The sequence below is a fragment of the Cucurbita pepo genome, chromosome 5 (genome assembly GCF_057944985.1).
Source record: "Cucurbita pepo subsp. pepo isolate OVF chromosome 5, ASM5794498v1, whole genome shotgun sequence".
In the NCBI taxonomy this organism is placed as follows: Eukaryota; Viridiplantae; Streptophyta; class Magnoliopsida; order Cucurbitales; family Cucurbitaceae; genus Cucurbita; species Cucurbita pepo.
Genome location: NC_141802.1, coordinates 85,111 through 109,443, shown reverse-complemented (window position 1 = coordinate 109,443; position 24,333 = coordinate 85,111). Strand labels below are relative to the sequence as shown.

The following is a 24,333-nucleotide window of genomic DNA, read 5'->3' as shown; positions in this document are numbered from 1 at the left end:
GATTAATTGATTTCTGGTCTGTTCTTCTTCCAAAGATTGGATTGATATTTCTTTTGTTTTAGGGTCAGCTCTGTACTCCTTTGTTCTTAAATATAGCTAGTGTCCTTTGTTTGCTAGTTCTATTGCTAAATGAAATGAAAACTAAACATATATATATATAGATACACATGTCCTTGCCTTTGGCTTGCTGCTAGGTTTGGTAGAGGCACAACCTTGCTAGGCTTTGTTCCCTGGGCTAATCAATTGGCTCCACCTCCATGATTTGGAAGATACATTTTATTGGATAAGATAAGCTATTAAATTATTTTCCTAGGTTGTTTTCTTCTGTTGTCTTATATCAGCTAATGGGTTTGTTTGCAGAATAATTTAATCCTACACCAATATGCTTCCTGGTGTGAAAACGATGGCAGAATATGGATAAGTAGCAGATGAGACTGTCCCTTAACATCTGAGCCATATGGCCACACAAATGCCCATCTTTCTGCCCTTTCAATCTTTGCTCTTAACTCGAGAGTTGTATTCGTAAGACACGCCAATGCTATTATTGGTACAAAATCATTTGTTGATTGAAAAAAGAATAGACATTATTTATAAACCAGCAACCGAGATAGTTAAATGATTTCTGTCACATGCATTTACTTGTCGAGTCAATTTTATGTACAGTTTCCCTTAGCTTCGGCTGCTCTCCAAACCAACACTTGGTGCAATTATTTGGGCTAATAAGGACTGTCTAGGTCTTCGGAGTCTTTGGTTTGAATACAATACAACCTATACAATTATTCATACCCTTTCAAATATCATATTATCTAACACAAAACAATAATGCATTTGTGTTTCTTCAAGCATTTGATTGGTCAAGGAGCAATTAAAGAGTAGCAATTTCGCAGCTTTTACGTGTCAATATGGAGCTTAGTTCAATCAACCAGAGGGTTCCAATTATTTCCATTAAATAGTTTAGCGTGTTTCTTTATCTGAGTGGTTGTGATTTAAAGACACAAATTGGGCCACAGGTTTGAGATAGCATTGAATAGATAATACAGTGGTAAGTAAGCAGAATGTGGGTAGCATCATGAGGACCAAATAATGCACACTGGGAAACTTGAAAGGTAATAATTGTTAATAGATCATGAAAATGGGTGTTATAAAAAGACTTGGTCCAAACTTGAAACTGATAAGATCCTATGTGCACGTGATCCCACGTGATTTAAGCATGAACATGCATGTACAAATATGATCACAGTCAGTGGTTAAGGTTGGTCCAAAAATGGAACTTATTGCAGAGTCGGGTTGAATTTAACACAACCCCATAATGGAACTCCCACAGAGAGAGAGGCATCACTGTTTTCTCCCTTCCGTTAGTTACTGCAAAAGGGGGTTTTCTTTTTAAGTTGGGTTTGTGTGAGAGATTTTCAATGTGAAGCACTTGAAACGTAGGGACATCATTACGTTGTTAAAGGAAACACTGTCCAATGTTGAATTTATAGACAGACAGGAGTTAACAATACGACAATAGAGGAAGTATGCAAAGTTCATAGTCAAGACTCGAAACAAAAAGCATTTGAATCCGTGGTATCAGTAAGTTAAAGCTTTTTTCAGACGTTAATTCTGTTTTGAGGGATAATGTTGGGTTTGGTCCAAATTCAAAAGTTTATGGTGGTGTGTGCCTTTACTTGTCAAAGACGGCGTGTGATTGTCATGTCAGTTGGAAGAGACATGGGTGAACTCCCAAAGTGAGTGATAATGAAAGAAAGAAGGGTTCTCCCAATTACTCCACGTGCAACCCAACAAATCCATATTTTTCCAACAGTTAAAACACAGAAAGCACTTGATTTGGTTCACTGAATCATTCAAGTTTTTCTTTTGTTAAGACAGGATTCAACAACAGTTCTGGTGCCTTCTAAATTTCTGCAAAAGAAAAGCAAGTCAGCTCCGAAAATAACATACACAGATATGGGGTCTACGATTCGTTCTTTTGAGTTGTGAAGTATGATGATTTCAGGTCCACTGCCCTCTGTGGTTAATCATTTGCAGTGAAGTGTCAAATCAGCAATCACCCTCGCTGGTACAAACCTCTCACAGTGACAGTGTGGATAAAGTAAGTATATACCATTGGATATATCAATGGCTGCTCGTTGATTCAATTGTTGGATCTTTCTGCTCTCTATTTTTTTGAATTATAGAACTAACAACACTCACCATCACCCGGCCGTCTTAGCTCAGCTGGTAGAGCGCATGGCTTTTAACCATGTGGTCGTGGGTTCGATTCCCACAGACGGCGAAATTTCACATACAACACCGAATTCTTTCTTTCATTCGCTGCAGGAAGAAGAATTTAGTGGTTTTGTAAGTAGACGCATGAAGATTACCTTGTTTTTTCTATTATCATGATCAGTGTGAAGTAGGCTACTATCTATTTTATAAATTGGTTTAGATGTGGGATTTATTGCAAAAATATTAAGTATAATACACGCATTTATTCATTTAAATGCACAAGGAAGAATTTACTAGTTGTGTAAGAAGACGCATGAAATGATTTGTTTCCAAGTAAAAATAGATCTTCTGCATCCTCTGGGAAGCAATCAATCTTTCACATTGCTCTGCACATAGAAGTATGAATGCAAGAACTTTAAACGAAGAGGATTTTTCTCTCTATGAAGAGACTCGGAAAGAGCAAATGTATTTGACACAAAATTATTTCCCTTTTATCATAACCATCAAAGGATCAGGGTCATTCCTTCAAAAGTACGCAAGAATGTTAATCTAAAATAAAAGTACATAACAAACAAGGAAAATGTAATACAAGCAAGCTGCCGCCCATGCATCCTCAGGTTTTGAATTTATATATTGGAACCTAGTACAACCATGTCTTCTGAATTGATTGGAAGTAACTTTTAAAGGTCAGGCATGCCCTTCCCGGTTTTAGCATCATAACTTTTCTCCAGTACCACATCCATTGGAGTATCCTTAGGACCAGCTGCAAATCAACAAATCAGATCGAATCAAAAGGAGCACAAGTAATACGATTACTTGAGGAATAAATTCAAATAAATTTAGGGAACTATATTGAATTGCATGTGCCATAGTTCCATGTTAATGTTTCGGTCTTCACACCTTCAGCAAAGTACAAATATTGACGCTGTCTGTTAAGCTAACGTGAACCAGACTCCAAGGTCTTAATTTCTTCTGACCAAATTGACTAGACCGAGTGATTGAGACATCAAATGTAGAATTATGCATGAAGTCTAAGTTTCATCAAAGATACAGTGGCTAACATAGAAATGTTGAGCCACATTCACGTATTCTCTCGTTTGTTTTTCAATAATATTAAGAACAGTACTGAAATCCTTCACACAAGTAGTTCTTGAGTTATATTATTACTTGAGAATTTTTTGTCACTATTGAATTGATTTCAATCCATTAATTAAAGAAGTTCAATTCCTGCTATACGGAGAAAGAGAGAGGACAAGATAACCTAGCTAAACAATGCAAAGAATAAAATATTACAGCTGGAGTGAAACGATAAGCAGCCAAAAGAATAAGATATACAGTCCACAGCTTAGTCAGTAACATTAAGTTGACTATTTTGAAATCCCCTCAGGTTCATAATAGCTCTGTGAGCAACTGTTAAGTTTGGTTCACATGGATGTCTAAACTGATTTGGTCGGAAAAACTGGTGTCCTGGGGTATGCAAGGGCAGATCTATACCATATAGGTCGGAGGGCCAAAAATTAACATTAGTGAATCAGTAGTTGAACCACCTGAATATCCCGAATAGGTTTAACCTTAGAACCTATCATCAAGCCCATGGTCAAATGGTAAAGGGAGCAAGGAGTCATAATCCCCCCAAAATTTTGGAATTTATGCATACAGGATTGGACAACACAACATATTTTAATATTATTCAGTCATGTAATGAGATGGTGGCCCCCAAATTTTTTAAATATTTATTTACATATAGAGCAATAAGTTGGGGTCCCAACGCAAACTTATTATTATTATTATGATTTGTGAGCCGTCTAGAAAAGTTAAAAAGCCAGGATAAAGGACTTGATCCAGAACCTTCTACGGCCAAAAGAAGAGCAATTCGTTTTACTATTTAGCCTCCCTTTTGACATTAACAAACTGTATTAAATAGACAACACGGCGGAAAACCATTACCCAATGCACTAGGCTGGTAAGGAGAATTTCAAACTATTGTAGCCTAATCTTAATTAACAAAGAAGAAAAAAATTGTGTGGGAGCCACAACAATGATGCCTCTACATGTTTAAAAAAATTTAAAATACATGGAAGGACCAACATCCCATATTCAGGGATCAAATTTAAAATAAACAAAAATACACAAATTCCAAAAGTTTAGGGGGCTTCCGCGCATGGGCATATGATCTACACGACTTAATGATTGAGCCGTGTTGGCTTGAAGATGGTTGCATGCAATGAGTTTTCATTTTCTTTTTCCCCCTTTTCAATTAACTTCGCTAAAATCTTAGCTGCATACCTAGTTCATTTGTTATTTCTTGATTGATATAGCCAAACTATTTGCTAACTGATAGAACCTTTTACAGAAACAGAGCCGATGGAGAGAGCTCCCTGATCTCTCGTAATAACAAAACTACCCAAAATGATCAGAATTGGCCTACTCTCCTCGCACTAAATGAGACATAATTACAACTTTCCCTTGCAGCCCCTATTACACAACTACATGGGCCCCAGTCTCATAACAAAAGCTCTATCTTACACTCACAGATCAGTCCCACCATCGGCAGATCTCCATTTTACTACCATAAACTTTCAAAATGGAAGGTCAACTTCTATGTTTACATTCTGAAGCTATCTACTAAGGTTCATGGTTGTACCTTTATAGTCTTGTACGTTGTGGCTATAGCATGCCAGACGGAGCAAGCATTTCAAAGTCCATTTTCATCTAGGTATTGGAGAGAGCAAGGTCTGCTTCCATCACTTTTGTAACGGCCCAGATCCACCGCTAGCAAATATTGTCCTCTTTGGGCTTTCCCTTTGGGGCTTCCCCTCAAGGCTTTAAAATGCATCTGCTAGGGGAAGGTTTCCACACCCTTATACCACACCCTTATAAATGGTATTTTGTTCTCCTCCCCAGCCAATGTGGGACATTACAATCCACCCCCCCTTCGGGGCCCAGCGTCCTCACTGGCACTCTTTCCTTCCTCCAATCGATGTGGGACTGCCACCAAATCCACCCCTTTGGGGCCCAGCGTCTTACTAGCACACCGCCTCGTGTCTACCCCCCTTCAGAAAACAACGAGAAGGCTAGCACATCGTTTGGTGTCTGGCTCTGATACCATTTGTAACGGCTTAGATCCGCCGCTAGCAAATATTGTCCTCTTTGGGCTTTCCCTTTCGAGCTTCCCCTCAAGGCTTTAAAACGCGTCTGCTAGGGGAAGGTTTCAACACCCTTATAAATGGTATTTTGTTCTCCTCCCCAACCAATGTGGGACATCGCAACTTTACCCTTCTTGAAGACCAATAGTAATGGAAGCATTCAGTAGGTGGTTTTTTCATTGAGTTTAGTGTTAAAAGTATGACTAAAGTAAGGAAGAGAAGATGGACTTGGTGCAATAGGATTATGCCTATAGTAGGTGTACGAACTGTTGTTTGCTTTTCTTGGGCCAAAGGATGTGGGGCCTAGGAACAATGATCGATGAAGATGAAAAATAGGCCATATTAGCTCACTTTTCAGAGACCTAATATATATATATATAAAAAAAAAAAAAAAAAAGGTTTTGAAATAAAGAAGACAGAGAACTTTTTAATATTGTACTCAATTCAACACGTTTACAACAGCTCCATGCACCTTGTTCACAGAACCTCGTAGACAAAGAAAGAGGGAGGGCAAAAGAAAAACAGATGTCTAAGTCATGATACAATCAGCATCATAAAAATAAATATGCAGTTAGCAGCATAGTCCGTCAGCCTACTATACTAACAAAAAGGGCATGGCAACAGCTAACCATGGTATCCACTAGAACATCTATTTTTTGAGAGAGCTCATGTGAATATTTGCAAGCACTAAACATCAAATTGGCTCATTGATGACATGCCAAAACATGCTCAACCTTTACATCCAAAGGAATGGCAGGGTGACTCCCTCCACCCCCACCCACATTGTAGATTGAGCATAAAGAAAAAAATCCATCCATGTGTATAGCTTTAAACAAGACTCAACTCAGACCACAGCTCTTGATAAGAAGGAATAGTACATCTAAATTATTATATGATTGAGTAAAATTAATAAGAACATATAATAACATGGAAACACAAAGGAAAGGCCAACTACACAGAATTGCGATGGAAGCACATCAGAACATGCAAGTTTAGCAAAGAACAAGAAAAAAAAATTCTAAATAACAGCAAAGTGGATAGATAAAAATAAAAGGGGCAATAGACTTTAGATCAGTACCAACTGTAGGTCTGGGAGTAGTCCTTATCTTTAAGATTTCTGGACGAGGGATTATAGATCCTGAGGCTCCAATTCCTCTTGAAACTCGTACTTTAGAACCATCTTCAAGATATCTAACACCAACCTTACAAGGCTTCCTGCAAAAGAATAATGTTTGACAATGCTCTAGCACAAGGAAAACATCACAACCTATTAGCAGTCATGGATAGTGTCCAAACCCTGTTGCTGGATCAACAACTTGAACATTGGATACATGGAGAGGAGCTTCAACCGTAAAGATTCCACCTTCATGACCTTGTCCTTGTTTAATATGTTTCTTCACCTGTATGAAGCATAGAAAAGTGAATGACAGAATAAATCTGACACACTCATGTCATGTACAACGGCTGAAATCATAAAAATGATAGAGATTCAAAATCAATGAAGGGAAACATACAAACAACAGGATTTATAAACAAAACTGCTAGAACCATAAAATAGCATTCATCAGAGCAGCTGCAGCTGTAGATTATACATGCTGGTAAAATAAACGGAAAGTGGAATAATAACACGATTTTCAACTTAATGATATCCTACTACCCTTGAATATCAGTGGACTATAGACATTGATTGAGTGGCAAGTGTTGGGGAAAATGCTTCTCTAGTTTCATAAACATAAAGCATAATGCTGCCATTCTTTAGTTCCATTTGAATTGGCAAGCACAAAGTCAGTTTCATAGGCCATTACTTGAATTCAATATTCGGCCCCTTTCTGAACCTTGAAGATGAAAGTGAGTTAACTTTACAGATAATCATGTGATGGCAAGACCTCAATGCAGAGAGAGAGAAGGATATGAGGAGGGGGGAAAAGGCTTAACCCTAAATCAAAACGACCAAGCAAATCATTTGCAAGACTTAAATGCCTGCATAGCTACATTATCAGACAAGTGCAAGAGGGCCCAAGCACAGCAATTGAACACGAGAAAGCTCAACTCTGAACCTCAAATTGTCCAATTTGGCAAAGATTTTCTTACCAGGTTTTTACCCTCAACAATAACCCGATTTTGAGTGCGAATGACACGCTTAATAACACCAGTTTCTCCTTTATCCTTGCCTCTAATGATCATCACCTATGAAAAATACCAACAAACACGATCGTCAGAGGGAGACCTAACACATAAATAGGAGAAAGTAAGGTATCTATCTTTAAAATGTTTCCCTCACATTATCTCCTCTAAGAATTTTCCAGTGCCTAATAAGCTTTTCAGCAGCCTTCCAACCCATTTGAAACTAATGCAAACACCAAGGCCACTGCTGCCAATTTCTGCACAAGTTACCCCAACAATCTGCAGTTCATCGTTCAGATTATGAATTTCTATACTTTCACTACGTCATAGAACATGGATGATATATACTGAGTAGAAAATTCCAAGCAGATCCCAGAGGTTTGTAGTATTCAATCAATGGCAAGAAAAAAAAAAAAAAACAAAAACAAACAAACATGGCATTCTACTGCAATTCCTACTGAGGCTCAGTGGTCCGTCAACTCGGTTCAGTTTTAACCGAGCATCTTTGCTCAACGAATCGACGATACAAAGGGCATCGAAGGAATGAGAAAATACAGAAAGGCAAAGAGCAAAAATGAGAAGCAGTGACCGTCAGAGAAGAAAAAACATGAATAAAAAATGCAAGAAGATGAAAGAATGGAGCTGAACTTGGTGGCGAGGGGCAGGTGGCAGCGAAATCTAGTAGCGGCGGCGGCGGAGGCGACGACGACGAAATGTGAAGTGGGCGTTGACAAGATCAGCGGCAAGATGTTTCGTGGCGGGGAAATGGATGGTGAAGAAGCAGAAGATGCAGTAAACTCAGAAGAGAGTAAGAGAGGGAAGGTTGGGGCATTAAGGTTTAGAAAATTACAAAACCCTACAAAAAACCAATTTGGTTTTGGGATGTGAGCTGTGTGGGCTGAAAGCGAATTGGGCTTTGGGCTGTGAGCTGTGTGGGCTGAAAACCAATTGGGTTTTGGGTGGTGCACATTAGCAGTAAGTAAAGGACAGGCACAGTCCATGCTTATACCTGAGAGCGATCTCGGTGTGGTGCAGTGAGATTCTTGTTGTGAAGAGCCATTGTTAGTTGTTACTACTTCCGGTAATGACGTTGAAACAAGGCGAAAGAATGTGCCCTGAAAATCTCCATCTGTCTCTCCTTCTCTTAGCTGGTATGGAATTTGGATCGGAGTTCCCATTAGGTGGAGTTTGGCATGTTGGTTATACCAATAAATAAGCCTCTGTGTCATGATTGGGAGTTGTGTCAATCCATACTTTCTTCCAAACCAAGAAACAAACAAACATCTTCCCCATAGTAACAAGCCTCTGTACATTTCAGAATGAAGTTCCAAAATAATGTATTCTACCAAAATAAAATAATAATAATAAAAAATAATAAAATAAATGTAAACAAGGTAGTCTCTACTCTAGGTTCAGACTGGTGCAAAATAGTTTACCGAATGAGGAAAGTTCGGCCACCCACTTAAATCTTCGATGACCATGGGTTTGGTTTCCAGTTTGGGTATTATAAATACCTCATGCGTATCTTTCTTCGGAATCAACCCCCAAAAAAGTTAAAACAAACGCAACAAATGGGCATTGAATCAGCCCTTTTCCTACTCCTTGTGGCTTTCGGTATGAGCCATGAGAGCGTGGCCCAGTCAGCTGGTTGCACCACGGCGTTGATAAGCTTATCTCCATGCCTAACTTATATCACAGGCAGCGGAGGCTCTTCCACTTCCACTGCTCCATCTTCTTCTTGCTGCTCGCGCCTTGCCACCGTGGTTCAATCGCAGCCACAGTGCCTTTGCTCGGCGCTCAATGGTGGCGCGGCGGTTTCTCTCGGTGTCACTATCAACCGGACTCGAGCTCTTGGGCTTCCTGCTGCCTGTAGTGTTCAAACGCCGCCACCCAGCCGCTGTGATGGTAACCACATTCGATTCTTTTCAAGTTGCACCTGGCGCTTCTAAATATAATCAATCGCCCCTCTTGTTTACATCATTTTTCAATTTCGTCTTTAATTTTCCAAAATTCTCAATTTTACATTCTAACATATTTTAAATTCTCAATTAGAGTCCGAATAAAAATAAAAATAAAAAACAATTACGTATGTTATTTTAATAAAAAAAAAAATAGATTAAAAAGTTTTAGTGAAAAAAATTAAATACGTAATTGTTGAGTTAAAAAAGTATATGCAATTTTGTTTTTGGTGAGCAGAATGGAGTTGAGGATTTAAAAAGATTGAAGATGACCTTACATGATTAGAATATTTTATATTTTCGGGATGGGCAATGATGAATTCCACAACAGTAGAGACAAATTTTTAGTTAAAATGCCGAAGACAGACTCAAAGAGTGGTGGAGGACATCATCGTATAAACACTAACTTGGATGTGAAAACACACAGATGCTAATGGAGCTGCTGCTGCTCCAGCAATATCTCCGATAAGTTCGCCGGGGAGTTCACCTTCAGATGACGAAGAACTTGGTGAAGCTCCAACAACACGGGAGACTACTTTTCCTTCGGAAGTAGACTCCAAATATGCTCCAAACAACAGGAGGAATCCGGAGAGCGGCGGCCGGAGCTTAATCAAAACGCCCTTTTATGATCTCACTGTTGTCGGCCTACTTCTGACAGCTCTGTTATAAGCTGAATGAAACGACCGACCCCAAGCAAAGATTATATATTCACATATGTATCGAACCACTAGAAAAAAAGAGAGAGAAAAAAAAAAAGTGTCCTTTAAAGATTCTTCTTGTTTAAGTATGGGTTTAAAGATACTATTTCCATATTTAATCCCAGTTGAAAAGTCAAGATTTTTAAAACCATTTTAAAAACGAACGCAAATTATTTAATTGTTTAATATCAAACATGTAATTTATTTAGGAGCTTTTTCCATGGATCTGAAGTAGCGTATTTAGAGAGATTAGTATGAATCTAAAGGAATTTGAAGTGAATTATATGGATTGAATAATATATATAGAAAAGAAAAGGAAGAATATTGTTTATTTAGGAGGTGTAGGCCAAGTTTGGGGCAGAGTATGGGCGAAGATGGATAGGAAGAAATGGAAGGAAGGGATTTTGTGTTTAGGGTAAGCGTGGAGTTGGATGTGTAATTGAGAATTAAATTGAAGCAATAAGAAGCAATGAGCATGAGCACCCTTTTTTGTTTATGGTTTTGGTTTTGGTTTTGGTTTTGGTTTTTCTGACTCCGCTTTTCCTTCAACCCCTTTCAACCCACGCCTCGCCTCGCAGATTTCGACGCTACTCTTCTATGTTCTCCATATCTGCAATCTTCTTTCTTCGCTTATTTCTACCAGGTATTACTGATCTCTCTTTCCATATCTTCAATCTTCTTCTACCACCGCTCACTCTATACAATTTACACCCTTTTCCTAATTTTCCTTCATTTTCTTATTCAATCTTGGCGCTCTTTCTTTATCACCCGCTCTAACTTCGGATGCAAATTTCCCTTCCATTTTATTCTTTCCTTCCCCCTTTCTGCCTTGGTTCCGGATTGTATTGGGATTAAATGTTGGGTATGAATTAATTTGCGTGGTATCAGCACTCCCTACCGTTACCATTCTCAGTCCCTACCCGGAAAATTCAAGCTTGATTTTCTTGGAACATTCAGAATGGATTTTGAGGAAAACTGTGGATGTCATGTCTATGTCATGTTGAGCTGATTTTATCCAGCTTTTGTCATCTCTAGTAATTGACACGACTAGGAAAAGCTGAAAAAAATCAATTACATTGAAGAAAGGGAGATTCCTCCCCTTATTGTTCAAAATAAGCACAGGTCTTCTCGTCCAATTCCTCATTCTTCTGTAGTTTTCATAGTCGTATGATGCTCAATCTTCTGTAGTTTTCATATTCGTATGATGCTAATTTTGTAGTCCCATTATTGCCTTCCTGTGCATATACAGTATGCTTTATGTGAAGTGAAGGGTTGTTGGAAGTTCTTTTATCTTTAAAATGTGGATTTTTTTAGTTTCAAGTTTGAACTGTGAACTGGGCATTCCTGCATGATGGGGTCTGATTTTGTTTCTAGAACCAAAGAAATCTTCTATCTTGGAAGAGTTTGGCAGAAGGGGTTACAAGTTGAATGTTGAATGATGAGTGTTCTGATTTGTTATGCATTCTCGAGATGGGTTTCCCAATTCTTCTTGGACATTGGGCCGCACCATTTATCTAAATCTGCTGCATCCTAAACAAAGGTTTCAGAGATACATCCCTTTATAGGTTTTTTTTGTGTCCAACTCAGTTGTTTAGCATTTTCCCACAGTTGGGAGATGTTTATTGATATTAAATATGAACAATACAAACCATATGGTATTAGAGCTACTGATGGAAGTGTTTTAAATCTAGGTGTAAAATCTGCCGCTTCTAAATTGAAAATCTGATACCTTGCTGTTAAATTATAGTTATTCTTTGGACTTGGTAGCTAAAAGCACTAGGACGAGTTCAGTTTTTCAGCAATTTTTTTGTGTAGATTTTATAGGTTAAGAGATAACTTTGATCTCTAGATTAGTTATAGAGTCTCTCTACCTTTATATCCAGATCTTATTTACCATCTGAATTGATTGCCTCTCATCATGACTTTGTTCATAGACCACATTGTAAATGTACATCCGTGACTGTGTTGTGTCCTGAATTTCTTTATATGGGTTAAAAATTCAATTATCAGTTTATTTAATACCATTTTATCACCAAATGCACTCCGGCCGTCAGGAATAATGAATATTTCTCTCTAATCAGCTACGTGTATATGTGCTATAAATGCACTAACTTTTCTCCTAGTGCATGGGACAGACTGGTTATGCTCTGCTGTTTGTCCGTATTGTGTGTGTATGCTAGAAGTTTTTTTCTTTTCATCTTAATCAAACTGTGAGAAGCTATTAATTGGTTGTCTAACATGTGAATATTCTTCTTCTAATCTCAGATTACTTGCTTCCTGAACAAGAAACGGCCTGTCGTGGATAATCATCTGAAACGGATGAAAAGGGGTTATTATGTCTGAGTTGATTGACCGCCTCCCAGACGCGGTTGCCCTTAGGTGCCTTGCACGTGTGCCCTTCCACCTCTATCCAAAGTTGGAGCTTGTTTCTCACTCCTGGCAAGCTGCCATTCACAGTGCTGAACTATACAGAGTCCGACAGGAGATTGGATCATCAGAAGATCTATTATGCGTATGTGCATTCGAACCTGAGAATCTATGGCAGCTCTATGATCCCCTCGGAGACCTTTGGATGACAATTCCTGTATTACCATCGAAAATTAGGCATCTTGCACGCTTTGGTGCTGTGTCCACTGCTGGAAAGTTGTTTGTGCTTGGTGGTGGCAGTGATTCTGTTGATCCGTTAACCGGAGATCAAGATAGGAACTTTGCCACCAATGAGGTGTGGTCTTATGATCCTGTAATACGCCGGTGGTCTCAATGTGCATCAATGCTTGTACCCCGTGCCATGTTTGCATGCTGTGTTTTGGATGGAAAGATTGTTGTTGCAGGTGGTTTTACTAGCTGCAGAAAATCAATTTCTCAGGCAGAAATGTACGATCCTGATAAAGATGCTTGGATTCCTCTGCCTGACCTACACCACACTCACCATTCTGCTTGCACAGGGGTTGTGATTGGAGGGAAGTTGCACGTCCTGCACAAGGGATTATCAACTGTGCAAATTTTCGAGAATACGCGGCCTGGATGGAGAGTTGAAGATTATGGTTGGCTTCAAGGTCCAATGACCGTTGTCCGGGGTTCACTCTATGTGATGAGCCATGGACATATTTTCAAGCACGATGGAGAAGCTAAGAAGGTTGTTATTTCAGCATCTGAATTTCGCCAACGAATTGGGTTTGCGATGATGAGTTTGAGAGATGAAATTTACGTGATTGGAGGAGATATCGGTCCCGACCGTTTGAATTGGGACGTCAAGCCAACATCTGATATTGACATATTGACAACAGGAGGTGAGAGGCCAACATGGCGACAGGCAACATCAATGACCAGATGCCATGGGGCTATCCGGGGATGTGCTCAGTTGAGAATTTAGGATTCTATTCTGTTGCTACCTTGTCACTTGCTTTGTGTTTGCCTCATAACCCCTCCTATTGCCTTTTCTGGTGGCTGCCTCTTTTTGTAATCTTGTGATGTTCATTCTTGGGGTATGTTGATGATTCTCCTGGAAAATTGGATATCATTGGAACTGTGTAACATTCTGAGGTGGTACATGAATATTATGAATGATTTGTTAGCATCCATATTTTGTTGGTCCCCAGTTTATAGGAAATTCCAACAAGCATGCTCATAGACAAATTGGTAGAGGGAAAGAGAGTCTATGCGATGTTATGTAATAACCTGCGAGTCTAGCAGGCAGATTGGTAACGATCAAGATCTATCTCCCCCTTAATATCAAGATTTTTTTAGGACCCGGATGGAAAGCACACCAGGCTCTGCTTCTGGGAGTTCCATTACCAATTGCCGTAGTTGGCAATGTTTTATTTCCCCCAAAAGAAGAAAAAATGCAAAGCAACCACGCCTAAACATCTCGGAAACATCACATCCTTCTTTATATTGCCTGCGTCCATCGTATCGCTACGTATGGACGGGGGGCAAGCAACAAAAGTGTTACTCTTTACCCAAACTAAAATTTTGATACAATTGAAGACTTCAAGTGCAAATTAGTTAAGTAGTTAACAAACTGAAACCTTGTACGGTATTTTATAGATCACACATAAACATTACATAACATCAACATTACAATATTGCTCAACTTTCGGGAGCTGCAATAAACATTGCCCTTCAAACACAGAAAGCGAAGGCAATTACCATTCAAACTGATACGAAAAAACAAACAAACTCCAACACCAACAGTACGACTTTAAGTGATCACAGATTTCAAGACAAGGATCACAAACATAAACTGGACTCGCTTCTGAGAAGCCTTTCTCCGGTGATGAACTACGTCCACGGGAAACCAACCATACTACTACTGAAAATCATCACCTGAACTGTTCATCCTTCGCTTGTCTGCTCAATGCACAATAAGGAAAATGAACAACGGGATAAACATATATATATATATATATATCGAATAGAGCAAGTTAACAGTACAAAAGAGTTACCTCATATACCGCTCCATGTGGTCAATGATATTCAAGAAGGAAGACGAACCTTGCAAAAACCAATAAGAAAGTTCCATACTAGACAGGAACACAGATGACAAATCCAAGAGGTACTGAAAACAGAAAAGTGCTACATGGAGTAATTGCGAAGAAGCAAACTAGTATCCGAACCCCGCCTTGTCTTACAAAAAAACTGAAAAGGCAGTAAAGAAGGAATATCTCCCTCACAGTCCGCAGGCAAAGGAGTGAAAAGCTATAAGATGATTAGAGGAGGTATGAGCAAAAGAAAAGGATTGAGGATATTAAGAAAAGGAGAGACTTAAGTGTCGAAAAACCAACCCATGAGGCCAAAGAACCTAACCAACAAGAACCGAGGATGTAAGGAAGGAATGGATGAAAAGAATGAAATAGAAGCCTACAGAACTTCAATGAAGCATTAGTTTGGGATCCTACAGTATGATACAAATTACAGAATGGAATAGAGACTGGAATGTGGTTGGGAGATGATGGCCAGAACAGAGATTAAAAAGTTCACCAACACCCTACTTCTGCCTTCTGAATATCTTGATTTAATCTGTGTTGCTATCGCGCCCTATCTTGTCTTTGTCTGCCAAACCAAATCCAGTTCAGCATCTAAGCACGGATTAAGGTGCAGCATCTAACTATTGGTTGTTCCTGCGATCGAAGGATGTCCAACAGCACGGAAAACTGAGGATACTCATGACTGTCACCACTAACCAACTTAGTCGTTCTATATACATAACACTAACCAGCTCAAAAGTAAGCCTATTTACAGAAGCTTGATGCTCCCTGAAGTTCATTCATTGTCAACATCAAGATGAAGAATGCGACGTAGAGTCTTAGTCGCAGAGTCATCATTATGAAAGAAAAATCTGGGGGAAAAGTTTTGGTCTCGAGTTGGGGATGGTGGTCCCGACTTGGCAGATGGGTGATGCAAATCAAATTCAGGGGCAGAACGAGGGATCTCCTGAGACGTGGTTCTCTTAGCAACTGAAAATTTGGGAATGGGTAACGAACTTGGAGGCGGAGAATTTGAATAAGTGGGTCCAGCCCAAAGCTCAGAGAAGGAGAAACTTGGATCATAGAATTCTTCATGGAGAACACTGTTGTTGTTTAAAAATTTGGGTTTGATAGGAATTGGAGCAGTTGGCACAGTAGCTCCAGATTTAGCATTTCCGGAGTTGGAACTTAAACAAGTTAGTGGTGTTTTTGGAGAAGAAGGGTAGAAGTGTTTAGTTTCAGAGGTAGAAGCCTTGGAGGGAGTTGGGAGTATACCAGCTCCAGATTGGAAACTCCTACAGTTCACCCCTCTGAAGTCTCGGGACGGGAATGACCCAAATGGAGCACCATAATATTGGTTCCTATGCTGCTCAACAACGACCACTGCTTCCATACCAAAATAAACTTCCCAACTCAAAGTATGTATCCAAATTTAAGTTGCAATTTCAGCTTCTCCCAGTAGATCAAACTTCTACAACTCAACACAAAGCTGATAGCTATACTAAAAGTCTCAACCTTTTAAACAGGCCTACTTTATCTCTTCCACGCTAGATCCAAATCGAACCTCGACAAGAGCAACCAGGCGGCGACTCAACCAGCTTAGCTGAAAAACAAAAAAATAAATATAAAATAATTCAGATTTTTCTTTTTCTAATCAGATCTAGCAAAAAAGTTCACAAATTGCAGGGAAAGACTTGTTCAATCGCAACCCAAAAAAGAAAAAAATAACCAAGCTCAGACTCGAAGACTCGTATAGCTAAGCAAGCAAGCGTCACTTTGTTCAACCATTTCAAGAAGAGAGTGAGAGATTAACGCACCCGAAATATCGAGGAAGTTCTTCCGTAGGATTAAGATCTATAGAAGATAAAGATGAACAGTAAAGAAGATTTAGACTGGAATTCTTTGTCAACAAGCTCTACCAGTAACGATCGGATTAGAGTGGTGCCACGGCGATGGAGCAGTCAGGAGGGTTTGAACCAGAATCCACGGATGTGAAACGGTATCTGAGCTGCATTTAAATATCCTACCCAAGCATCACGCTGGCGTGCTCTCCCTCATTTAGTGACATTTGGCACTCTATTTCATGAAAATTACGAAAGCACCATTCTGAATATTGTAAAATCCCAGTAACGAACGGTATAAATTGGGTAATGGAAAGACATAGCGTAAACGTTTAGAAGTAATCCTGTTTATATATACTGTACAACCTTCTATACTAAAGGATAAAGCACGAAAGACTCATCTTTCTAGGAATGATTCTAGCTGAACATTCAAGCAATTCTGTAATGGAGGCTGTAGTCATAGAAATTTAAGAACAGTATTTTAGGTTCATAGATTATACTAATTTTGGCAATCAGGGGAATTCTCTACAGATGCATGTCGATCATGATCTGAAATGTCGAGAGAAAAACATGAGCGTCGTAAACTATATCAGCACATGTTAAGAGGACAGAAGCAGAAGGCAACAGGTGATGTGTCGAACAACACATTCTAAATGAGCAATGAATCCATCATTACTTAAGACTGACCCACCATGTTCAAGAAAGAAAAAAAAAATGCAGGCATTGAGTTGAAGGAAAATGGTAGGATTGTAGAGGAGCTGCAAGCAAGAGGGGCTTGAGAAACAGCTCCCATGGATTTGGGCTTTCCAACTTCCAAGTAGTGTGCTAATTATGGAGGCATCCAGCTGTTGGGTAAGAATCAAGATGTTGGGCTTTCATATTGAACGACAAGCGCACAGGTTTCTTCACAAGGACTGAGCCCAAGGTCCTTGTTGGGCTCGAACGCTCTTCGACAAAGCTCACATGCATCCAACTTAACCCCGAGTCCATGACCTAACATTCACGGAACAGGATCAACTTTTTATTAAATTGGTAAATAGAGAGAGTTCAAAAGAAAACAAGGAAATGTGGACAAGACTCGAAGAAAAGGCATCCATTGGTCTGCCTAGAGGGTTATGAATGTCGTATTCACAAGAAGGAAACAAGATGCATGTTTCGGGAGGCACATCAGATTGGGAGAGTGAAGAATCGAGGCCACAATCATAATGCGGTTATGAACTCAAATTCGCGTCAGATCAGGTCTCTGTCTATTTGTTTGTCTTCTTCCATGTTCCCTCTGTTTCATTAAGCATGAAGGGCTCTGGGTGGGCTTCACATGCCTCCCAATGCCATGTCCACTGGTCAGTGCTTATCGAATCCACTGATTTTGTTCTTGGTGACATTGCATTCTTACGTTCTTTCTGTCGTTTCTTCAAGCATTTTGTGGAAAAGAGTTACGTATACAATTTCTGATTTGCCAATCTGAATGTTAAAACAGGTACTTCTTCATTCTTTTAGTGTAAATGTAGAGATTTGTGCATGATTTATGATGGAATTATACAGTCTGCAATAAGATCTAATGATATCTAGACAAGCCCAAAACTAAATTTTGTTGTCTTTAGTCACACTTGAGAAGCCAAAAATTTAATGTAGATAACGTTCTTATATGAAATGATAATAACAGTGTATAGGTTTGTGATTACACCATCGTCATCGTCATCATCTGAAATAGAAATCGAATAATCGAACCAATCATATCAACCTCCCGATTTGCAATGTTTGAACTTGAGTAATTGGCCTTAGTTGATACGTACCAATCCATATGTCCCGATCAATGTGCTTAATGAGCACTATGGGGAGAACAGATTCGATCGGGAGGGTGGGAATAAAGTTGCACCAGATCCCACAGTTACTCCATAAATGTATTAACAAACTTTAAATGAATTTGACTTAACATATTAAACTTTTGGGTGATTTGATTTGATTAGGATGAAAGGAAATTGGAGCCAATCTTTCTCCTTTATTTGATATCAGAGTTGATAAGTTGATTTTAGTCAAACAACCTAGCTTTTGAATTTTCTTAATACTAAAAGGAAAGAAGGTTAGGAGGAAGTACCAAGCATTTGTGGATGCTCTGGTAGCCTGATCTTGGGGAAAATATATATTTATATATATATATATAATAGGTTTTGAGAAACTCCACTTAATCCAAACACTTCACATGTATGTATGTGACATTGTCTGCCATTGTTTCATAAGGTAGACCGTAAACAGCAAGAACTATTACAACACTAGAATTCAAAGAAATTCCCTTCCAAACGTTTCTATGTGGTTTGCGAAACACATCACTACCATATATACTGCCACCTACACTCTATCTTATCCTATTAACTACTAGGCCATTGATTAGAAGCAAATCGAAATCGAAATCGAAAGATCGAGTTGTCTCACTTTTGATCACTGTCGAAGTGGCAATGATTTGGGTTTTAAAGATGATGTCTTTTTATTGACAGAAGAAACACAGACCAAAGTTTTTGTGTCCCATGTGGTGAAGAATATACAAAATTTGACAATACAACATGGGTGTGTGGGTAGCTAGCTAGGATTAGAACACTCTTTCAAATAGGACCTTGGCTATGTGGTAGTTGATAGTCCAAGCATCGAAATAAGCTGCATAGTACACACTTTTTGCTACTGTTAGAAATGTTTGCTTAATTGGTGAGTCAATGTCATTGCCATCTGAAGATTTTTGGATCACCAGCTGCGCAAGTTTCCTTATGTCTTCTTCTATCTCTGGAGGCATTTTGTTGTCTGTTTTCTCCTTATAGAGGCCACCGTTATATAGCTGATTAATGAAACAAAGGTCAGGTCAGGTCAGGTCAGGTAAAGAATCTATGTTTCAGTGTTTTACAAGGACAACAAAGATTAAGGTGGCATATAATGTTTTTATCATGATTGTGTGGGGTGGAATGGATTGTACCTCTGGATGAAACACTAACCTTATGCTTTTTAAAGTGAGCAAGTTGATGGCACACTTTGTTTGTGAGGTTGGAAAGCTTCTGAAATTGAGAATTGGACAACAGATCCTCCAAAGTTGAACAGCCTGAGTTGAGAATTATTGTCTGCACCAATAACTCTGCCTCTTCCTTGTGCACATCTCCATCCTCTTGCCACTTAAACACCCATTTTTGCCACTATCGATGAAAACATTAACTATTAGTTTTGGTTTTTCAAGTAGTTAAAGTGTTTTGTATTTACACTTGATGTCTACCAAATATATGTTAAAGTATCTGTAGTTTTTGATAGGTATGATGGATTTTTCATATCTGAAAAAGAGATGAGATATGAAGGATTTGAGTACTGTTCAAAAAAGTAGAAAGAGATATGATTAGGATGAGACATGAAAGCGCAAAATGAATGTGAAGTGTTGAATGAAAGGGTAACAAACAAACTCTCACAGCTTGGTGCAAATGGTGGGTGATGTCGACGCCGTGCGACACCAGTATATCCAACGAGATATTTGTTAGAGTTCGCAGCAAAATCCCAACTAGTCCTTCTCCTCCCTTCTGCTGCATACTGCCTGATCTCCTGTCAAAACAAATCCCAAAGTCAACTACTTTACAAATCCTTTCTTTATTCTTCTTCTTCTTCTTCATTCTTACAAAATTCAACCACAAAAACAATGCTCATCAAGAGCTTCAGATTCCCTTCAAGATTTCCTATACACTTCCTCCTCGTACGAATCAACCACGTTTCATTTCAATTTCTCTATCAATAACCATCTTGCTTTTGCTTTTCTCTCTTTACAAAGTTAATTTAGCCTCTCACCCAACATTTAGTGGAAAAAAAAAAAAAAAAAAAAAAAACACAACAGTAGAACACTAATATTTAAGAATACGGTTTGATGTTTGAGTGAATTCCTCCTAAATGTTAATAATATAATAACACTAATTAAAGGGGGTTAGTAGATATAATAAAGGCTCTTTCCTTGGTGAGATTCTTGGTAATTTCAAAGCGATGAGGGCATATATAGAAATGTTTAGGATAAATAATATTAATGCGTTGTTTCCAGTGGACTCCCATTTCATGACGAAGCATAAAACAAAAACCCCACGATGGTTGTACAAGAATATTGATCGAAACACAAGCATCCACGAAGATATTGACACAAATACAGACAAAGGATGCCACAAAATTAGCCACATAAAAAAAGAATAAGAAAAAGGAGACATACCATGCATTATTATCGTATGGCTGAGCAGCATGAAAGTTGGTAAATTGTTGGAGAAAGGCTCGTCGTTGGTGGGCATTGGCATCCTTGTAATGGGATGCAATGGTGTGGACCAAAGCAGCAGTTTTGGTCCATGCAAGCCTCTCCTTGGCCCTTTCTGGTTCGAAAATGCTACACACTGCACCAAAATATGAGAACAAAAGGCTGCTTCTCCTCATTCCATAATCTCGCAGCTTGTTTTCTGTGTACCATCTGAGCCCCCATGCGTAGTTGATTAACGAATTGATGGATCATAAGGTATTTAAATATATGGTACAGGGTTGGGGCGTTAGATTACTTTTGAATATCAACCCACTCAATCTGATGCAGTCGTTGGCAGTTGTTGTAGTCCAATTTTGCAAGCTCCAAGTATGTATCGTTGTTGACCTTGAACATCCTGAAATGTTCATTAATGTAAGCGATGGATGGATGGATGAATGAATGAATGAATGAATGAATGAATGAATGCAGACAAAACACACAAATAATAATAATAATAATAATGCCTGTAGAGAGTTTTTCCAATCCAGACGTCATTTTTGCCACCATAGTGCTGTATGTAGAGACGGGTCTCAACCCGAGGCAAGCTTGCAAACCATGGAACGTCCAGAGCGTAACCAACCTGCGGGCAACAGGAAAGTCGTGAAGTCCCTCGTGAAAGTGAGAAGGTTAAATGTTGAAAGTAATTTGGGTTTACCTCTCCAGGCAAGTCCTTGGTGATGATCCACTTGTCTAAGAGCTGATTGGCGGCCTGTTTTTGCCTGAGGAACTTGGAGGCAAATTGTTTGGCGTCCTCTAGAATTTTCTCCCCCGGAAACATTACCTGATCCGAAGCTCGGTACAAGTTTAACATTCCGGTGACCGCCTGCGTTGACTGGCCCGCTATGCACACGAACTCCCCATCTTTCTCGAAATGCTTAAACACCTCTGTTTCGTTCCATCTCATTTCATCTCATCTCATCTCATCTCATCTCATTCATAATATAGTTTTAATTACAATTATAGTTACCCGCCGAAACATCGTGGCCGTACAGTCTGAGCAGTCTGAATCCCATGGCCGTGTCATCAATGTCGCGAAACTCCGAATTTCTGGCCCAGCATATTCCTTTTTCACTCCAGTGTCTGCACAAATGAACCTCAAGTTTTGGATTACGGTATTTCCAATTAAATTTAGTTATAATTTGGTAGCACCTGCGCACATAATTCACACACTCAACAATGTGTGGGTGAAAGAATCGAGAAATTCCAAGTCGTTGCAATCTGTCCACAGCCCAAATGTGTTCGAACAGGTCCACAGGGTACACGTTGGGTACTGAATTTTAAATGAGAATGAAACAAATTCTATAAAGGAAAAGGAAAAGAAGAAACAAAGAAAAAAACAGAAAAAAAGGACCCAAGTTTTTACCTCCACCATTAAAGCGGTGCACCAATGCTTCCAAATATTTGAAGCAATTTGGGTGGTTGGTGTGCATGAGAGCGAAGGCAGTGGAGGCTGGGGAGCTCAAGAAGGAGCCGTCTTGAGATTGCAATTTTAGAAGCTTTTCCCAATCCAAACCACTCATGCCTTCCAAGCTGTGCAATAGCGTGGTTGGCAGTTTGTGCATTATGTCCTTTGGTATCCTGTTTTGGACACACATTTGTTGCCTTTTTAATTACTCCTTTTTCTATTTTCTGTATACCCTTCTTTCAACTTTCCTCCCCCTTCTCCGATTTACTTTTGTAATTAAACATACAACAATGTACCTCGCAAGCTTTAGGGCCCTGCGGGCATTAATCTGTTGCAACGCCGGGGAGTCGCTCCGGATTCCCAGCTTTAGTTTCTTGGCAAATTCGAGTAGGGAAGGGAAAGCAATCTCGAACCCGATTGGCATGTGCTCCGCATTCTCCTCTTCCAGCTTCCAGATGTTTTGGTTGAAGAAGGCTATTCCTAGAGTTGAGTTAAAAAAAAATGGAGATTAACACTAATTAGTTGAGTTAGAAGTGGCGTTGGGAGGGAGAAGGACCTTTCCGTGTGTTTTGGGGATGAAGATTCCAAGACTTCAAGGCGACCAGAGAAGCCAATGTGTTAATGATGCGATCGTGGGGTGAGAATATCTGGGCGTCGCCCCACGACCCATCCGGGAGTTGATTCTTGGCTATCCACTCAAGGGAAGAAGGGAACTGCGGACTCTTCACTCCCTCCTCCGTAACTTTTGGTATTAGAGCCACCCAAGCCGTGTCATAAGCTGAGATGCTTATGTCACCATCGTCCATTGAACTCAGCATTGACTTTATCCACTTCACTCGCTCCTCTATCTCTTCCCAAACCGACACCTGATTTTACACTAATTTACATGCATCATGCCGCACCCAGAAACAAGAATACGAACCAACGTCGTAGTAATTTAAAGGGGTTAGAAATGTAAAGGGAAGAAGCACCTGGGCAGCAGTTTCTGATTCTATGCCCTCCTCCACAAACTGCTGCCACTTTAGAAGTGGCACTCCACTTTGAAGCACATCGCTGTAGTCTGCGGGTTAGGGAGACATAAGGATTTTGGAGAGGGAAGGTTATTGTGAATTGAAGCGTAGTGAAATACCTTGAGTGGGAGGCTTGGAAATGGCGTTGCATTTGATAATGCATCGGATGCTTGATTCCAGCACAGGGCCTTTGTCTTTAACCCTCAGCGAACAGCCACCTATGCATGTCAAAATGGATTAAAGAAGATTAAGAGATTTGTTGTTAATTAAGATGTGTTGAATTATATATTAGTGATGATGTGGGATAGGCGGAAGACATGATAGTAAAAGACAGAGAAAAATCCGAGCTCTTTTTTTTTTTTTTTTTTTTTTTTTTTTTTAATTTTAAAGAAGAAGAAGAAGAAGAAGAAGAAGAAGAGGGTTGGAGAGCATGCGGGGGGGGGGGGGGGGGGGGGGGGGGGATGGAGAAAAACATGAAAAGATGAAATGGGAAGTGAAGAAAGAAGAATAGAGAGTAGATACATATATATATATATAGGAGGAGATGTGCGTATGGATATGCATGGCGGAGCGGAGCAAGTTACCAGGTGCAGGTGGTGGGAAGAGGTTTGGGAGACGGAAGGAAAAAGAAGAAGACAGGCAATGGCGAGAAAGAGAGAGAGAGGAGGAGGAGGACATGGTGGTGTGTTTTGTTTTGTTTTGTTTTGGCGCTGCCGCTGAGAAGAAGTTAGCGAAAGAGGTAGGCATTTTAAAAGGTAAACAGAGAAGGAAGAGGACAGAAAGGAGTTCCCATGAGATTCCCGCTCATACGCCTACAGGATCATCCAGAACTATGGAATTGAGGCTACTCCCGTCCTTTTCCACCCCCTCTCCTATTCTTTTCTTACTTTCCTATGTCTTTCTTTCTTTTCTTTTTCATATAATTTCTTTTTTTCTTTTTAACATTTTTATCACTTCTCATATATCACATCTTTATTTCAAGAATAATACTAATAAGTGTGATTCACCAATTTTTGTCCACTGTTCATCACATTTAGGTAACATTAATTCATCTATAATTACCGAAAGAATAAAGTCGTCCACGAAATTTAGGTCAAACTTGGCTAATTAAGAGCGTCTTTCTCCACACGCAATAATTTGTTTGGTAGAGTTTATGATAACAGAGAACACCTTAATAGGGAAG

General features: G+C 39.5%; 5 protein-coding genes, 1 long non-coding RNA gene and 1 other non-coding gene across 10 annotated transcripts; 3 read left to right on the top strand and 4 right to left on the bottom strand.

Annotated features, from left to right (window-relative positions):
* The first annotated feature begins 2,205 nt into the window (after positions 1-2,205).
* TRNAK-UUU (transfer RNA lysine (anticodon UUU)) lies at positions 2,206-2,278 on the top strand. The gene has a single exon. It is a non-coding gene; the product is annotated as a tRNA-Lys (tRNA).
* Positions 2,279-2,679: 401 nt separating this feature from the next.
* LOC111795875 (KOW domain-containing protein) lies at positions 2,680-8,327 on the bottom strand. 2 transcript variants are annotated; one of them, XM_023678501.2, is made up of 6 exons: positions 8,130-8,327; positions 7,639-7,738; positions 7,449-7,544; positions 6,654-6,757; positions 6,436-6,572; positions 2,680-2,974 (listed from the first exon to the last, which is right to left on the bottom strand). In XM_023678501.2, the coding sequence occupies exons 2-6, from the start codon at positions 7,696-7,698 to the stop codon at positions 2,892-2,894; spliced, it is 480 nt and encodes a 159-aa protein (XP_023534269.1). In that variant the 5' UTR covers positions 7,699-7,738; positions 8,130-8,327; the 3' UTR covers positions 2,680-2,891. The 2 variants fall into 2 exon arrangements, with proteins under 2 accessions (XP_023534269.1, XP_086980161.1); XM_087124035.1 differs by having other exon boundaries at positions 7,639-7,762; positions 8,131-8,327.
* A 655-nt stretch (positions 8,328-8,982) lies between these two features.
* Positions 8,983-10,249, top strand: LOC111796205 (non-specific lipid transfer protein GPI-anchored 15). The gene is made up of 2 exons (XM_023678952.2): positions 8,983-9,386; positions 9,867-10,249. Exons 1-2 carry the CDS (start codon positions 8,999-9,001, stop codon positions 10,106-10,108), a joined length of 630 nt encoding a protein of 209 aa, XP_023534720.1. The 5' UTR covers positions 8,983-8,998; the 3' UTR covers positions 10,109-10,249.
* Positions 10,250-10,480: 231 nt separating this feature from the next.
* On the top strand, positions 10,481-13,718 carry LOC111796204 (F-box/kelch-repeat protein SKIP30). 3 transcript variants are annotated; one of them, XM_023678947.2, is made up of 2 exons: positions 10,481-10,780; positions 12,403-13,718. In XM_023678947.2, exon 2 carries the CDS (start codon positions 12,473-12,475, stop codon positions 13,508-13,510), a length of 1,038 nt encoding a protein of 345 aa, XP_023534715.2. In that variant the 5' UTR covers positions 10,481-10,780; positions 12,403-12,472; the 3' UTR covers positions 13,511-13,718. The 3 variants fall into 3 exon arrangements, with proteins under 3 accessions (XP_023534715.2, XP_023534716.2, XP_023534719.2); XM_023678948.2 differs by lacking the exon at positions 10,481-10,780 and adding an exon at positions 10,787-11,259; XM_023678951.2 differs by lacking the exon at positions 10,481-10,780 and adding an exon at positions 11,273-11,677.
* A 432-nt stretch (positions 13,719-14,150) lies between these two features.
* Positions 14,151-15,399, bottom strand: LOC111795577 (uncharacterized). The gene is made up of 2 exons (XR_002815220.2): positions 14,583-15,399; positions 14,151-14,487 (listed from the first exon to the last, which is right to left on the bottom strand). It is a non-coding gene; the product is annotated as an uncharacterized LOC111795577 (long non-coding RNA).
* On the bottom strand, positions 15,400-15,996 carry LOC147792543 (uncharacterized). The gene has a single exon (XM_087123885.1). The coding sequence runs from the start codon at positions 15,994-15,996 to the stop codon at positions 15,400-15,402; it is 597 nt and encodes a 198-aa protein (XP_086980011.1).
* A 2,905-nt stretch (positions 15,997-18,901) lies between these two features.
* Positions 18,902-24,070, bottom strand: LOC111795944 (ent-copalyl diphosphate synthase 1). The gene is made up of 15 exons (XM_023678589.2): positions 23,735-24,070; positions 23,270-23,368; positions 23,112-23,200; positions 22,697-23,006; positions 22,437-22,620; positions 22,099-22,313; positions 21,885-22,005; positions 21,703-21,815; positions 21,391-21,620; positions 21,200-21,315; positions 20,992-21,090; positions 20,658-20,906; positions 19,882-20,011; positions 19,423-19,617; positions 18,902-19,268 (listed from the first exon to the last, which is right to left on the bottom strand). The coding sequence occupies exons 1-15, from the start codon at positions 23,895-23,897 to the stop codon at positions 19,029-19,031; spliced, it is 2,553 nt and encodes an 850-aa protein (XP_023534357.1). The 5' UTR covers positions 23,898-24,070; the 3' UTR covers positions 18,902-19,028.
* Between the last annotated feature and the right edge of the window lie 263 nt (positions 24,071-24,333).